Source organism: Neoarius graeffei, chromosome 12, assembly GCF_027579695.1.
Source record: "Neoarius graeffei isolate fNeoGra1 chromosome 12, fNeoGra1.pri, whole genome shotgun sequence".
NCBI classification, from domain to species: Eukaryota; Metazoa; Chordata; class Actinopteri; order Siluriformes; family Ariidae; genus Neoarius; species Neoarius graeffei.
Genome location: NC_083580.1, coordinates 77,153,438 through 77,170,956, shown reverse-complemented (window position 1 = coordinate 77,170,956; position 17,519 = coordinate 77,153,438). Strand labels below are relative to the sequence as shown.

General features: G+C 41.4%; 2 protein-coding genes across 8 annotated transcripts in view; one reads left to right on the top strand and one right to left on the bottom strand.

The window, feature by feature from the left end:
- LOC132895663 (mitochondrial fission factor homolog A) overlaps positions 1-3,046 on the top strand; it is a 28,103-nt gene extending 25,057 nt beyond the window's left edge. For all 3 annotated transcript variants that reach the window (XM_060936455.1, XM_060936456.1, XM_060936453.1), the window contains exon 8: positions 271-3,046. In XM_060936455.1, coding sequence (XP_060792438.1) covers positions 271-402 — 132 coding nt within the window. In that variant the 3' untranslated portion in view covers positions 403-3,046. The remainder of the gene's footprint in view (positions 1-270) is intronic.
- A 6,938-nt stretch (positions 3,047-9,984) lies between these two features.
- amot (angiomotin) overlaps positions 9,985-17,519 on the bottom strand; it is a 45,448-nt gene continuing 37,913 nt past the window's right edge. For all 5 annotated transcript variants that reach the window (XM_060936450.1, XM_060936451.1, XM_060936448.1 and 2 more), the window contains 4 exons: positions 16,757-16,947; positions 14,534-14,916; positions 13,423-13,674; positions 9,985-10,438 (listed from right to left, as the gene is read on the bottom strand). In XM_060936450.1, the coding sequence (XP_060792433.1) occupies positions 10,311-10,438; positions 13,423-13,674; positions 14,534-14,916; positions 16,757-16,947 (954 nt within the window). In that variant the 3' untranslated portion in view covers positions 9,985-10,310. The remainder of the gene's footprint in view (positions 10,439-13,422; positions 13,675-14,533; positions 14,917-16,756; positions 16,948-17,519) is intronic.

Below are 17,519 nucleotides of genomic sequence, written 5' to 3'. Positions count from 1 at the left end.
CTGCAAGTTAAACAAAGATGCCTGTTATTATTATTTTAACTTGACAAATGCTTGGCTGTCTACTGTTAAAATGATTACTCCAGTTTTATTTGAAGTGACTTGTGTCCATTCTCAAATCTCCTCATGTGCGTAGTCAGAAGATGGTCATGTGATTTGCAAAATAACTGCAAGAGGGCGCCAGATTCCACCCGAGTCCTAAAAGCTGCTACAGCAGGGATTAGATCCGTCTCCAAACATCTGCAAGTCTTTTCCTTCACTTTGTTTTTGCAGATGATGAAGATGAACAGACGGATAGCGAGTCTGGAGAAACAGAACGCTGAACACAGGCAGAGCGAACTGCTGCTCTTCTCCCTGCTCCTTTCTGCCGGTCTGATCAACGGCTGGCTCTGGATGCGCAGATAAACCTGCAAAGCCCTCTGGGAGATCAGGTCCTCTCCAGCAGCACTAACACCTGCTGTTTAAACTGTGCACTTACATACAGCACTCAGCGTAGGAGCTCACTGTGAGACCGGAGGTAGGTTCGAATCAGGAGTGTTGCGTAAGAGCGAGGTCAGGAATTTGAGGAAGGTCACAAGAATTCCCAGAACTCCACAGCACTGTGCTGAGAGTGAGGGGAAAGAAGTTTTCTCTTGTATCCAGTGAGCTCTGAAGCAGTGTCTCCTGTTCTAATGCTGTCTCAGGGAGTGAATTTAGGTTTAGTTTTATTTAGTTCATAGTTTACTGACTGGGAATATAAAGCACATTACATGTTCTGTTTGGCAATTATTCCACGATTGAGTGAGTGGAATAATTGTTTTATTCTATCCACATTCACTAGATTTTGAAAAATGGAGCATTTTTTATTTTTGTGCAAATTCGATAAATAACTTTATCCAAAATGTCTGACAAAATCATTTCCGCTTAGACAGACTTCTTTAAAAAAATAAAAAACTATCGATGGCGGCACGAATTGACTTTAGTGGGTTTTTTTGTTTGTTTTTGTAGAAAGTGCCGTTTTGCCGAGGTATAGAACAGCTTTAGGCATTTATTTAATTCTTCCTCGGACATTTCCGTTCTGTAATTTTCAATCTTTTGAACCAGTCTAAAAAAATTCAACAAGTTTTAATGCTTAAAAGATGAAAAATGTGATCATTCTTGGGGGAAAAAATGCTCTTACCATCAAATACTTTTGCTTTTTTGTTTTCTAGTAGAGTTTTTATTTCATCTTCGGTTGGTTCAGCAACACGCACCGCCATTTTGTTTTTCTCTAGTCACGAGCTGATATCCTAGTAGTAGAGTAGCCAATCAGAGTATCCGATTGCTCATATCTAGTGAATGTGGACAGAATAATATAATATAATTTAGATGTTTTAATCATTAAGGGCATCGCGGTGTCAGAGTGAAATTTTGGACTTTTAGCTCATCGCTAACATTCAAAATTAAAACCGTTCCTTCCATTTTTTTTTTCCCTTAACCCAGTGGTTGCTTCTCATCTTTTTGTGCCTGGCTATGATGCCCAAAAAAACATCGTAACCCCTTTCCTCTATCTGGGCTACAGCAACACCGGTTCTCAGACCAGGTGATGCTGTGATGTATAATTTTTTTCCCACCTTTCCTTCCCCCCGTTTCAGCATAACAACGTGATAAATGCTGACTGTATATATTAAAAAAAAAAAAAAATTAAATACACGCACCACCCCCTCTTTCGAATACAGAACAATTTAATCAGCTTTTATCTTTATATAGAAGTGTGTCCAAAGAGACTGTTTTATAATAAATCATTGTTTTAAATTTTCACCACCAGTTTGCACTGTTTTTAAACAGATGATTAACCGTAATCTCATCTACAAAATCTCACTGCATGATGATTTCAAACCATAACACTCCAAACTAACCAAGGTATGCTCTGGGGTTTGATGCTGAATTATTATTTTTTTTTATTGTTGTAAAAATGTAAAAACTTTGCAAACCAAAACAAGACAATTTTCACTTTCTTTGAAGATGCGCTTTATTTCTATAATGTATGAATTTTAACGTTTTAATTAACTGACCCTGTGTATGTTATTTAAATGAAGTAAACACGATACGATAGTGTACCGGCTGTTTCACTGATGTTCCAGACAAACACAAGGAAACACAACTGATTGCTCAGTATAGTTATTTATTGAAAAAATTAAATTAAATTTCATTAAGAAAAAAATATATGTAAAATGTTATTTGGAACATGTTCTGAAGTATAAACCAGATAATAAAAGGTCAAAATTGCAAATGAAAAACAAACAGAATGAGATGAATTTTGTAAAAAAACAAGATATTGGATGAAAGAATACGTTTCAATTACAAACAAACGATTGTACACAGTAATAAATGTCGTCAAGCAGCAACTACACACTTTTTTGTGACAAAACCAATACTCAGGAAGTCAAAGAAAAGCATTCCTCGCTTGGAGGAGGGGAGAAAAACTATTCATCACTGGCCCAAAGTGAGAGATACTGTACATAAGGCAAGACAAAACCTTTCGTAGATCGTCCTGAGCTGGACTACAACACATTCTTGTTTTGTTTTTTTAGCAAAAGTAGCAAGACCATCAAGACTGATAGAACACTGAGTGAACTTTAGGTGGGACCGTCAGGAAATGATGCAACGACACGAATAATCAGTGAACGTTTGCACTTTGCAGAACCTCAGCCGTTTGCAGCGCTAGCAGCTATTATAAAGGTTACATAATTTACCACAGGCATCTTGGATGGACATTTTAAACAAGAAAGTCTTGAATTCGATTCCGATTTTTCCAGAAACGCTTGCAGAAACGACGGCGGCGGCCCCGGATCCCACCCAAACCTCAAATCAACAGCCGTTAGGTCTATTGTCCGTGCCCAAACATTAGCTAGAGGTGTTGTACTGAATTACTGGAGACGTTTGCGTGTACAAGCTGGCACGTTTCATTTTGACAGTGGTCGGGTATAATCGTGCTGGAATGATTATTTATAACCTCGTTAAGAGAGAACTTAAACATGTGGCTCAAATGACTGAGTAAACGTACGGATTTAAAAAAAAAAAAAAAAAACTGTGCAGGAAATGTCAAGTACCAGTTTTAAATAATACAGAGCAGGTATTTCTTAATGTTTTATACTGAAGACCTTGATCCAAACACACGCACACAAAAAGAAGCTTGCTGTTAAAGCAACAACAAAAATGCATCTCAGTGATGCGCAATAATGCATGTTTTGTTTTTTGTACATTTTGTGGGTTTTTTTTTCTGATTTATTTGGCTGTCATCATAAATACTTTGTGTGAGGTCATCATTCTCACTGGCTCAGGAGTTCCAGTTTGAACAGATGTTTATGCAGAGGTGCCTTTTTTTTTTTTTAATCAATCAATCTTTTGATACAATACAGGAGACGCCTAACAAATCTGATTTCTGGATTCCAGCTTGAGCAGGAGGTCAATTCAAACGTGAATAGCATCATTTACTCAGCCAAAATGCCATCACTGAAGGGGAAAGGTCATTCGATGTCATTCGTGAGTTTGTGAATATTTTTCTTCACCTCTCTGCCCGCTAAGATTCTGTTGTTGTTAGCAACGTTGGCCTCTGTTCAGGACGCGCTGTCGTATGGTTACTAGGTAATCGAGAATGTAACCTCACTGTCAAGATGGACTTTTTAGCACTAATAAGATGCACACATGCTGCATTCCTGACAACTCGGGGAATTTTTCAACTCGAAACCTCGTACTTCCTACATTAGTGTGTTCAGACAAACTCAGAAATAGATGTGAATTAAGGGGCTGTGAAAAGTCTCCTCTTCCTGATCTAAAAAACTTCCACGGTCTTCTTCCAGCGCAGTCTACAAGAACTGGAAATGGTTGGTTAGTGTTTTTCTTTTAAAGTGGATGCGAGAATTCGCAGTTAATAGCGCCAGAATGCGAAACATTTCAATGATCAAAATATAACCCAGTATTTAGCAATTTCAGATAAACGGGAAACCCAAGACTGCTTAAATAAATATTATTCTATCAACGTTCACTGGATATGAGCAATTACGCGCTCTGATTGGCTACTCTACTACTAGGATATCAGCTCCTATACTGTGAGTAGAGTAAAACAAAATGGCGGAGCGTGTTGCTGAACCAACCGAGGATGAAATAAGAACTCTACTCAAAAAAAATAAAAAAAGGAATAAAAGTATTTGATGGTAAGAAAGTATGGTTTTTTTTAATTTAAGAATTATTATTATAGGATCTCATCTCATTATCTCTAGCCGCTTTATCCTGTTCTACAGGGTCGCAGGCAAGCTGGAGCCTATCCCAGCTGACTACGGGTGAAAGGCGGGGTACACCCTGGACAAGTCGCCAGGTCATCACAGGGCTGACACATAGACACAGACAACCATTCACACTCACATTCACACCTACGCTCAATTTAGAGTCACCAGTTAACCTAACCTGCATGTCTTTGGACTGTGGGGGAAACCGGAGCACCCGGAGGAAACCCACGCGGACACGGGGAGAACATGCAAACTCCGCACAGAAAGGCCCTCGCCGGCCACGGGGCTCGAACCCGGACCTTCTTGCCGTGCCGCCCATGATTATAGCATTTTTCACAAATTGCTCTGGTCATTTTGCCAATTTGTTTACATGCATCTGGAAGCATTAAAACTTTTTTGTTTTTAGCCTGGTTAAAGAAGTTTGAAAATTACACAACTGAAATGTCCAAGGAAGAATTTAAATAAACGTCTAAACTATTCTATACTTCGGCACATCATCAAGATGGCACTTTGTACAAAAAAACCACAAGTCAATTCATGCAGCTATTGATAGGTTTTTAAGAAATCCGCCGAAGTGGAAACGATTTTGTTGGATGCTTTGTATAAAGTTTTTATTTATCAAATTTGCAAAAAAATAAAAATGATCCGTTTCTGAAAATCCAGTGAATGTGGATAGAATAAAAGTTATTCCACTCAATCTCGTCGTACACAGCTTATAGACAACTCGGTGCTACGCTCCTCATCAGCTCATGTACGACTCGATTTTGTGGAATAACTTGATATCTTGTGTTTTCACTATAAGCACCACAATATTGAAGTGATGCCCCCTTGACATCAGCGTGACCTAGGTGCGAGTTCTGGGTTCAGACTTGGCTCAACATGCGACTCTAAGAACCAGTTTGGTTTTCTACAGGTTAGAGAGCCACGTCATTCCATCACCGTATACGTTTCTGCTGTCTCGCTAACGTTAGCGCCAAAGCAAAACACCAACAATGGCGGCCTACTGGATAAGGCAGACTAGACGCTACACTAGTTAGTTTAAAAAAGGGAAAAAAGGGCGCTCAGAGTTCAGTTGGTCATGATAATCCCGCGGCTCTGTCCCTGACGCAAGCAGTTCTAGACCAGCAAGGTGTTGGTACTGCTTTTGAATCAGTTTTACTGACCAAGAGCTGCTTCTTTGGCTGTCGAAACGAGAAGACCTGGTTCCGGTTTAGTCACCAGCTCCAAACTGCCTCGGTGGAAAAGGGGAGCTCTTGATTTTGAGTAGGAATTACGAGTTGGAGAGCCGTTCAATCAGATCTTTCCTACTAGGAAGCCATAAACTTCCCCTTTCCTAACTAGTCATGAATGCAGCATTATGCTCATGGAAAATTTAAGGCACAGCCTAGATTTGTGCAGGAAAAAAAACAACTATATATCGTGAGGTATTTTTCTTTTCATGAAGTCGTTTTAAACAGAGACGAAAGAAATATGAACTGTTCAGATGATAGTCTGGTTTTAAGACAGACAATCTCAAGAACCCACTGAGCAAAAAAAAAAAAAAAAAGACTATAGAGAGAATATAATAGAGGACATTAATTGGCTTAATTTATCAGACCAACCATTTCAATCCAGCTGTTTTTGCCCAGTGGAATGTCATGCGTTAACCCTTTTTTTTTTTTTTTAATGACACGTATACAAGGTGTGCATTCTCTCTATCCTTTGGTCAAAAGCGAAATGTATATTGTGAATTCCCTGGAATATTCTTACAAGAAACACGTCATACTGTAGCCTATACATAACAGATAATGTAATGTAGTTATAGTAACCATGTTAAAAAAAAAAAAAGTCTGAAATGGATAGAGACGCGGCAGACCGTGACGGATGAAATGACGGCGTTCACATCGTAAGGCGTGGCACTTGATGCACATTGATGCTGCCGCAGCTCAAATGTTAAGAAAGACACTTGCTGGTCCAAAGGCCCCCCCCCCAAAAAAAAATTTTAATTCACTCATCACTTGCTTACACAAACCCAAAACCAGTTGGGCTTTTTTTCTTTGCATACACAGCAAAACCACGCTATTCTGTGAGTGAGGTCAGTACTCTTCAACACTCTGGCAGTGTCTTTAAGGTTCACAGGGCCGTACACATTCACTCCTCCTATCTTACATGTGGTCTTACAGTATTTAGATACAGTATTTACATGTAACGACTGTTTCACTAGTTACCATACAGTCGTATAACTCAAGTGCCAAAAATTGATAACATTGGTATATGTGCACTATCTAGTTCAAATAATATCAAAAGCTTAAAGAAAAAGTAGTGCAATAAATGCGCAAAAAAAAAAAAAAGTTGCCAATACATTTGGTCCTAAAACTGGAGAGTCAAAATACCACCACAGAATACTGTACAAAACGTTAATCATGATTGATATGGTCTATTGATCTATACAAGGCATAAAAACGTAGTGCATTTCAGTACACCATGAGCGTCTCCAAAGTACTAGAGCATGATGTAGAAAAAGGAATCCTTCACCTCGTGAGTGAGTGAGTGAGTGTATGCATTCGGAGCCCTGCTCATGACACGAAGAGATTTTTCTATATATTATATTATTTACACGAGTGTTTTACTGGGAAATATTTTTCATATGGGCTCCATCCGGGACATGGAGAACCAAAACCGTGACATAAATCTGTCACTTGTGAGGAAATTTGGGTACTTTTTGTTTTTTTGAACGTGTCAATATAATAAAAAGAAAAATCACAGGTCGGCTTGAAGATATGAAGTTCATCTTCTCGTGTTGAAAAACTCACATTTTTCATACGAAATGCATCGTAGCTCTGAGTGACGTATTTCCTTGAGCTCATGTGGCTCAAAGGAATTTGCAGGCACCAACGGAGTCAAGTAAAGCCTCGGTCACAACCGGCCGTATGTGCTCCTACGGCTGGTCTACGTGCAAGAAACGCACGGAAGGCGCGCATGTGACGTACTGATTTTCGAGCCGTAGACTGGCCGCAGACGTTCTTTGTCATGTCAAACAAACTCTACGGGCGCTTACGGTTTTTTCAGGTTGCAAGACAAACTTACAGCCAACGTGCGTCTTTCTCCACGAACAACAACAAAAAAACCGCAGCGATTTGGGAAACGCCAAAAATCGCACGTCTGGTTGTGACCTAGGCCTAAGGTTGTGTACTCGCCCCAACACTGTTCTGTCTCTACCTAGCAGCAATGTTAGAAGTAGCCTTCAAGGGTGTTGGGGAAGGTATCTACATCCAAACTCGTCATGATGCTGATCTGTTTAACTTAGCCCATTTTCGAGCGAAAACACGCACAACCCAGGTCCTCGTGCGAGAATTGTTGTTTGCAGATGATAGTGCTGCTGCCATTCAGAGAATAGTGGATAGTTTGGCCAAAGCGACCTCCAAATTCAGCCTTAAGGTCAACATCAAGAAAACTCAGTGCTTGTACCAACCAGTAAAATATCTCAAACCACCTCCTGAGCCAACAACCATAACTATCAACCAGAAGCCCTTGGTGCAGTGTACAGGCTTTAAACACCTCGGTAGCACCATTTCCAACAATGCCAGACTAGACAGCAAACTCGGGTACAGGATGGGAAATGCACGTGCTGCATTTGGACAGGCTATGGAAAAACCGGCATGTTTTTATCAAAGTCAAGTGTAAGGTCCAGTGAGCTGTTGCGCTTTCTTCCCTCCTGTATGGCACTGAAACATGGACCGTACTGCACTGTATATCGCACCCAAGTGAAAAAGCTCCACGCTTACATGATGAGGCATTTGAGAGCCGTAATGAACATATCCTGGAAGGAAAAGATTACGAACGTGAAAATTCTCCGCTGTGTAGGACTACCATCAGTGGCTGATATTCTCATCGAGAAGAACCTTGGATGGCTGGGACATGTGCACAGGATGGATAAGAACAGACTACAAAGGCAGCTTTTATACTCTCAGCTCTGTTTAGGAAAGCGTAATCAAGGGAGACCCAGATTAAGGTTCAAAGACATTGCTAAGAGAAATGGAGAGACGTTGATCTCAACCAATGGCAGGAGACAGCCTACGACAGACCTACTTGGAGGAAACCTATTAAACCTCTGTCAGTCTTCGTCGCATCGACTGACTGCGGATGTGTATGTATAATAATTTCCGATATTTCACACCGATGACATCACTCCCAGTGTTTTCCCGCTGACTGGACGTGCGTTGTCAAAATGGTTCAAAATAAAAAATAATCAATCAAAAGAATTTTTATTTTGTGGATGTGTCCATATGATATAAAGAACATTCACCACTCAAAGATAACCTTTATATCTTCACATGACCGTGTAATATCCTCTCTACATAAAGTCGTGGCCACATTTTAGTTAAATCATGGCCTTACAGGCTCTGTACTGTCCACACCATCAGACGCAGTGGCTTAAATGAAAGTCATTTTTATTACATATTAAAACAAACAAAAAGTGCTACCCGAGTGAAAAGTGCAAACGTTTCGGTCACAATCAGACCATCCTCAGTGCAAACAATTAAACATAAAGACACACCCATATATAGACAAGGCCACGTACACGGAAAAAAGGTAGTAGATCTACAACCAAGCTTGAATACAGGTTAGGATGCAGGGATAAAGACATCCTATCATCAGTACCATTCCTGTTATGATTTAACTAATGACATAATTTATAGTCATAATAAATGTCATAAGGAAAGAATATATATATATATATATATATATATATATATATATATATATATATATATATATAAATAAAATTAAATTATTTAAAAAAATAAAAAATATATTAAAAATAAAAACACAAAAAAAACATCAAACAATAAACGTAAGACTAAGTGTACAAACTATTCATAGAAGTCAAAATCATCATTCAATCCATTCGGTTGCAATATTTTTAAATAAAAAATCCATCTGGCCTCACATCTCAGTAAAAACTGACTAGTACAGCTACTACGACGATTAGGGAGAATTCTGTCAATGCCAACAAACTTAAGATCATTAGCCGAATGTTTAGCTTCATTGAAGTGTCTTGCAACTGGCGATTTAGAGTCTCCCCTATATATCGCGCTCCGATGCTCATTGAGACGGATTCTCAACTGTCTGCGGGTGCACCCCACATATTGTAGACCACAGGGACAACTTAGGAGGTAGATCGGAGCGCGATATATAGGGGAGACTCTAAATCGCCAGTTGCAAGACACTTCAATGAAGCTAAACATTCAGCTAATGATCTTAAGTTTGTTGGCATTGACAGAGTTCTCCCTAATCGTCGTAGTAGCTGTACTAGTCAGTTTTTACTGAGATGTGAGGCCAGATGGATTTTTTATTTAAAAACATTGCAACCAAATGGATTGAATGAGGATTTTGACTTCTATGAATAGTTTGTACACTTAGTCTTACGTTTATTGTTTGATGGGTTTTTTTTGCATGCTTTTATTTCTAATATATTTTTTATTTATATATTTGTGTGTATATATATATATATATATATATTTTTTTTTCTTTCCTTATGACATTTATTATGACTATAAATTATGTCATTAGTTAAATCATAACAGGAATGGTACTGATGATAGGATGTCTTTATCCATGCATCCTAACCTGTATTCAAGCTTGGTTGTAGATCTACTACCTGTTTTCCGTGTACGTGGCCTTGTCTATATATGGGCGTGTCTTTATGTTTAATTGTTTGCACTGAGGATGGTCTGATTGTGACCGAAACGTTTGCACTTTTCACTTGGGTAGCACTTTTTGTTTGTTTTAATATGCAATAAAAGTGCATTATTACATCAGCATATAGGTGTGCGAGTTCCCTTTGTTTGGTTCTAGTTATTCTATTGGAACTTACGCACCCACCAGGTATCAAATTTAAAGGCGCGGTACCTTCATTGGAAAGCACGTTAAATGAAAGTCATGCATTTATAAAAAGCAGGCTGTTCTATTCAGAAAGAATTAGCAAAATGTGGCCACAAGAATAAAAAGGCAAATTTTTTTAAATCTATCTATCGATGTCATGAGTGGGGTTCCGTGTGTGTGTGTGTGTGTTTAAAACTCGGTTCAGATGAGTATTTCCACCATCTCGTTATCCATGTCCTCCTGTTTTTGTGGTTGGGATTGAGGCTGTTGTGGATGAGACTGCACTGGCGCCCTCCTCTCCAGAGTACTGCTGTGGAACACTGGAACATCTAATGAAAACAAAACCTCTGATTAGAATCACATCCTCTCAATCTACCTGGTCGAAACGCCACCGCCACTGGAAGCCACCAGGGCCGACTAGCGTAAACGTGCTAGCACACAAGACATCGGTTTCATTTTTGACAGCCACATCAGACTAACGAATGTCTTCAGTCAGATTTTTGTAGTATGAAGCACAACATCAACAGTCATAAAGCAAACACACACAATGGTATGAAGAAGCAAAACGCAAGGCTGGGGCTGATTTCCTTCTAGCCCAGACTGTAGACTCGGTCACACTCATGTCTGGTGATTAGACAGAGCAAAAAAAAACACCTTAAGATTTAAAGGAGAACTGAAGGCAAATTTTTTTATCATCAAAATTCTATTTCTCTCATTTTATTAAATATGAGTGCCTTTTTGATCGCTATTTTGTCGCTGCTATAGCAAGTTATGAGTGTTTGAAATATGCTCTGTAATATATCAGTCCATATGTCAAAGCGACGGCCGTATACGAGATTCGCTGAGACCTGTGCGAGACATCGTAGGACGGAAGTAAAACGTACAGCGGAAATCAAAGTGACCGACATCTGCCAACGCTGTCAAAAGACGCGCGCGCCCTCTTTCGAATGCTGACGTAATCAAGTCGGAAGTTTTGTTTGTTTTGATAGCAATCAGGAAAGTTTGAAAAAAGTAGGCAGTAATTTAAACTCGTTTTTGTGCAATATTTCATTTGGAAAACAGTTTTCAAAATGGCGGCACTGACACCTGGCTGACACTTCACGTTTCGAAGTCTCGCACAAGTCTCGTAAAGATCGCGCAGGTAAGCGACGCCTGCCGTGGACCAAACAAACTAAATTCAACACGGCTAAAAACCAAATAGGCCGATAAGTATAATATTTAATTGCAATTAGTTGCCAATATGAGTCACGATATAAGGTTACTAAAACCGAATAACACGTTAATTAAGAAATAAAGCAAGTTTAAAAATTACTTCAGTTCTCCTTTAATTTGATCTGATGTTTGTGCCAATAATTTTTCACACACCACCATCACGACATCGGTTTTGATTGAGAAGGGGTGTGTGAAATACAGTCACGGATATAATGAACGTGGAAAAAAAAAAAAAAAGATTATTTACTTTATAGAAGAAACTAAAAGTCAACAGGTTAAACGCACATTCGGCAAAAAGTACAAATTAGCTATATAACAGGTGGAACTGAAAAGAACATGCATGAAGCCAGCTGCATGTCTGCCTTCGTGGGAATAATTTATCCCACATCAATGAATGAGTCCTCATTTTATTTAATACAATGCCTCAAATTTATAATAATAGTTTCATTGCTAAGCTTTTGATAGATGTTGGATTTTATGTTGTGCTCGACGAAAACTCCTGACTCTGAATTTCCTGCTTCTAACTAGGGCTGGGAACTGAAACGCTGTTTCAAATTAGAACCAAATCCAAGATCCTAAATGCAATGACGCTTTATTATTGCAAACAAAGGTGACATAACACTGAAGGATGCATGTAGCGCTCTGCCTGGATCTGTCTACATGGCTGTCATGCATCAATGCAAAAGTGCATCCATTTGTTTAGATACAAGCAAGCATGCATGACTAATGTCACAGCAGTGTGAAAGATGGACCTCTACTACGATTTACTTTGCGAATATTCAGTTAACGCTTTGGAAAACCAAAGGAAACATGGGGCGGTCTCCTCAACCCCGAGTTCAGCGAGTGACATCAAATCAAACCGAGTCGTTCACAGGAAAAAGTGCGTGTTACCCAGGCTTACAGTACTCGAGTCCAGGACTCCAACTCGAGTCTGACTCGTGCCCTAATTTTAAGGACTCGTGACTTGACTTGGATTTGAGCGCTGATGACTCGGACTCGTAAATTGGAGACGAGGACTCAAATTTTTTCTTCATGTTTTTGTAACATGCCATAATAATTTGGCATATTTACATCTACATGAATTCATCTAATCTCATCTCATTATCTCTAGCCGCTTTATCCTTCTACAGGGTCGCAGGCAAGCTGGAGCCTATCCCAGCTGACTACGGGCGAAAGGCGGGGTACACCCTGGACAAGTCGCCAGGTCATCACAGGGCTGACACATAGACAACCATTCACACTCACATTCACACCTACGCTCAATTTAGAGTCACCAGTTAACCTAACCTGCAAGTCTTTGGGGGAAACCAGAGCACCCGGAGGAAACCCACGCGGACACGGGGAGAACGTGCAAACTCCGCACAGAAAGGCCCTCGCCGGCCACGGGGCTCGAACCCGGACCTTCTTGCTGTGAGGCGACAGCGCTAACCACTACACCACCGTGCCGCCCCATCTACATGAATTTTATACTAATTTTGTGTAAGAGAATGCACATTCGCCTGTTCATACGTCATGTTTCAGGAACAAACTAACGTTAACGGCGCTAAAATGCCTGGAGAGACACCACTAGGATTGTCCGCTTTGCTTCTACAGACTTCTCGTGCAGTGGGGAAAAAAAAAAAAAAAAAAAAAAAAAAATGCACTGCTACAGTATGTGTTCCATATGTAGAAGAACTATCGAGGAGACGACGGGGACGACCTCGAACTTCAATCGTCATTTGGCAAGACTCCACCCAGAGAAGGAAGTGACACGCTTGATGGTGGGCGGGGTTTGCTTGCTGAGCGATGAACTAGCTAGTGTTAACCCTCTCTCATGTTATTTGCCCTGTTGATAGTGGGCGGGGCTTGCTGAGCTATGAACAAGCTTTTTATCTGTAGCCTGTTGACTAAAACGGTGCAGTCGAGCAGGAACGTTAGTCCAACACAGTAGCAGAGATGTTTTCACATAAAGGAAGCAACAGCCACCGTCAAATGGTGCAGTTGAGGTCTTGTTCTCGGACTCGACTCGAAATTTTCTTTAATGACTCGGACTTGAACACTGCGGACTCGAGACTGGACTCGGACTCAAGGTTTAGTGACTCGACTACAACACTGGTGTTACCTGCGATACGGTCGGGGATATAGACAGGACTTGGGCTGCTGATGCGGTTGTTGACTGCTACGCTCTGCAGTGCCGGGGTGCTGGGTTTGCTCGAATCCTGACTCTTGTCCGTCTGTGTACAACTGTCCCGGCTGCCCGTCTTCGAGTGGGCAGTGGCTGGCATCGGGGTGGAGGGAAGCACCGGAGACGGAGAAGACGAGATGGACTCGGTCCTCAAGGAGTCACCTCTGAACTCCGGTCCCAGTAACACACCTGCGAACCACCAAAAATGTGTTTGAAATTTTTCAGCTTTTTAGTAGTTTCACACTGATTGCTTTTAACAGAACAAGATAAATTTCCAAACAGTATTCTGCTCCATGCAGGAAAATAAGGTTTCCTTTGGGTTTGAGGATGTGAGGACAATCGCAGCCCACCAGCCTTCTCAAACTTTCTATTCAACAATGGCAAACAAAAACGTGCATGAACTGTGAAAATCAGAGGTTCTGGAGAAATGAAACCTTTCGTGTTATGACGTGTCACATGAGTCACACCAAATCAACAGAACGATCTGCTGTCAAAATGATTTGTGGTGATTTTATTTCTCAACCTGCTGAAATACCATACAACTGAACTGCAGAGATAAAGACTTGAAAAATATCACCTGGTCTTTTTCCAATCTTCAATGGTACAGGTTCAGTGAGCATGTGCCCACTGGAGCTTCAGCCTCCCATCTGGCTTGAATCATCTCAAGATTCAAGCCGCACGTTCCGAGATGCTTTCCAGCTCACCACGTTTGTAAAGAGTGGTTTATCTGAGTTACTGCACCCTTCCTGTCAGTTGAACTGGATGTTTTTCGCACCATAGAAATTGGTGTGTATGAAAATCCAAGGAGATCAGTTTGCGAAATACTAAACCAGCCTGTCTGGCACCAACCACCATGTCAGGGTCACAGAGATCGCATAAAAAAAAAATACAAAAAAAGTGCTACTGCCACATGATTGGCTGACTGCATGAATGAGTTTGAATGAGCAGAGGTACAGTTGCTTCTAATGAAGTGACCAACAAGTCCAAGTTTCTATTTCCATCCATTACTCAAACTCAATGTGTTCAGTAGAGCAGTGTCTTTTCTTACCCAGACTGCCCTTCCAGCTACGGTCCTCCTTGCGTTCCTCTGTAATCGGGCTGTTGCCGCTGAGCCCCAGCGAGTGAGAGAGCAGACCTGAGCTGCCCAATCCACTCGAGCCCGTGGCTATGGACATGAGGGACTTGGAGGGGCGCATGGCGGACGGGCCATCGGCTTTGCTGCCTGGCTCCTTACGCGAACGTTGGTGCAGCACCTTAATCATGGCGTCTTTCTCGATGATCTGGGCATGGAGGTTCTTGATGCGGCTCTCCATATCCAGGCAGCGTCGGTTGGCCATGAGAATCTCCTCCTCTTCCTTCTGAATGCGCGCCTCCACCGAGGTGTCGTAGCTGCTGCTGGGCGAGTGGCTGATCATAGCTGATGAAGTGTCTCTGCAGGATGAGGTCATATTGAAACAGACTATTAGAAACCCAAGAAGGAACCTTCTTCCTGTTTTTTCGCATCACTTAAGAGGTCATTTTGATCATGTTCTGGAGCAATAAGTCTACTAACTGCTAATCTGCTTGAAGGACAGTTTGTCATTTTAACCATCAAGAAATCCCACATGGAGACAGAATGTAAGCATGCACAGATAACTGATAGACGTTTAGCTAAATTTACCCTTGCTTCCCAACACCACGAACAACTTTCATCAACTGTCTGTCAATTTTTTCCAGGCAAAATTCCTAACATTCATTGCCAGAGCTGATCATCTGCAAGATGTGAACTTATTATCATGAGCACATCCGGCCGACAGGTGATGAGTTTATGCCTGTCCGGCGTCATCCACATTTCACTAAAAATTGCTTCTTCTCTCTCTCAATTCTTCACTGATTTTTGATTCTTTTTGGCAGGAAGGTCGGTCTGCCTGGGGTGCATATAACTTCTACCCAGATTTGCTTAACTACAGTTATTAAATGTTATGGACTAATTAAGCCTTAATGAGCAGTTCAACAAAAAATAAATATATTAGTGCTGTCAAAAATGTCGCGTTATTAACGCGTTGACTCAATTTTAACGGCGATAATTTTTTTATCGCGAGATTAACGCTCTGTGACATGATGTAGGTTTTTCATAGTCTGGCTAACGCGACAAAGCTCTACGAGCTATTAGGATGGGCGGGCCCAGGCTAGGTTTTTCATAAGCTTTTGAAACTGCCAGGAACTTGGAACAGAGACTTTGCTTAGAAAAACGATAGCAGCTAGACTGTAATGCCACGCCCCGCACAGCCAGAGTCCTCTGCCCTCCCCCGAAGAGCCATGGTGCTCGGCTTAGGTTTCGTTTTCCCATCGGCAGCTCCAGCCCGACTTTGCAGTGGCTGTGACAAGACGTGTTATGCTCTGCAATAAAAAAAAAAAAAAAATTGGTACAACCAGTGCTCGAACTATGCCGATATTTTCGAGGGGTCCCTTTTTTTCCCTTGGGGGGGTGCTTGCGCTTGTCTCAGAGCGCGGATCTCCATCGCGCGCTCACTTCGGATATGCAAATGCTTCCCGTTACACACGATTGCTATGTCAATAAACATCATTTTGCCAATATTTTAGAGACCCCCCAACATTTCCCAAATCATGTTTTCAAGGGATCTCATGTCTGTTTCAGGGGATCTCGGATCCCCCGAGTACCCCCGTAGTTCGAACAGTGAGCAAGCCCATTCACTTTTTTATGCTGATAAGAGAATTACAATGGTTTTTCATGTGACAAAAATGTGCGATTAAATTGCGATTAATCGCGAGTTAACTATGACAGTCGCGACATTAATCGCGATTAAATATTTTAATCGCTTGACAGCACTAAAATAAATCAATCGCTTCTTCTCAGTCAATTCCTCGCTGTTTTGGATTCTTTCTGGTAAATAGGTTGGTATTCCTAAGGTGTGTATAGCTTGCAACATTTATTGCACAAGGTGGCCCACTTTAAATCCTTCCTTCTGGACTAGACGGGGCCGGAGTGAGCTACATCGTCATTGACGGTCTTGTTGTTCTTATTCATCATCTGTACTTTCCTTCTTGAGGCTTTTTGCCCAAAATTGTTATAACTGTTAGAAAAACATTAGATTTTATCATTAACAGGCACTGCTGACAGAATTTGATTCCCAACTTGGTGAGCCAAGTAATAACAATAATGTCATTGTTGTCTCTGGATTTTGAGCTGCTCAGGCAGGCCTTAATGAGTGAACCAGCCATGACGTGAACCACACTCTGAACATACACGAGTAACGAGCTGTGCGTGTACCTTTGCGTGGCAACAGATGCAGCTGCGTCCAGGGCGAACTGTCTCATCACACTCTCCTCCAAGTACTTCTGCTCCCATTTGGTCATGTCAGCCTCCAAAGCTAAAATCCTCTCCTCCTTCTCCCGTAGGTGCTCCATCAGGGCCGTCGTGCTGTACTCAGGACCTGTGGGGTTCTGCGAGCCTCCTGATCTCTGTGCGGAACAGAGTAGGGGGTTAGAGTCGAGCTGCTTGAGTACTGTTTGGACAAGATTTCAGGACACGTGTCTGTTAAGTCGTGCTGTCAAGGACGTCTAATGATAATCATCAATTCACAATGGACAAGCGATGTGTGTATAGATCACAGAAGTGGGTGTGTCTTCAGGATTTACACATGCTGCAATTCCACACCTCATTTTAATACAAACTGATTGCTTTGAGCTTCGTTATAGGCGTTTGTTGGAGGTTTTCTGCCGTATATGTTGCACTTGATCTCACCCGTGCTAGAACGTCAATAACTTGCAAAAACCGTGATAGACATGGCTTCTCCAACACGTCCTTTTCAGCGTCATCTAGTTAAGTTATTCCACGAAATCGAGTCGTACACGAGCTGATGGCCGATGAGCTGCGTAGCACCGAGTTGGCTTTAAGCCATGTACGACGAGATTGAGTGGAATAACTGTTTTATTCTATCCACATTTCACTGGATAGAATAATAGAGGAGGCCCCGGGGAAGACCCAGGACACGCTGGAGGGACTATGTCTCTCGGCTGGCCTGGGAACGCCT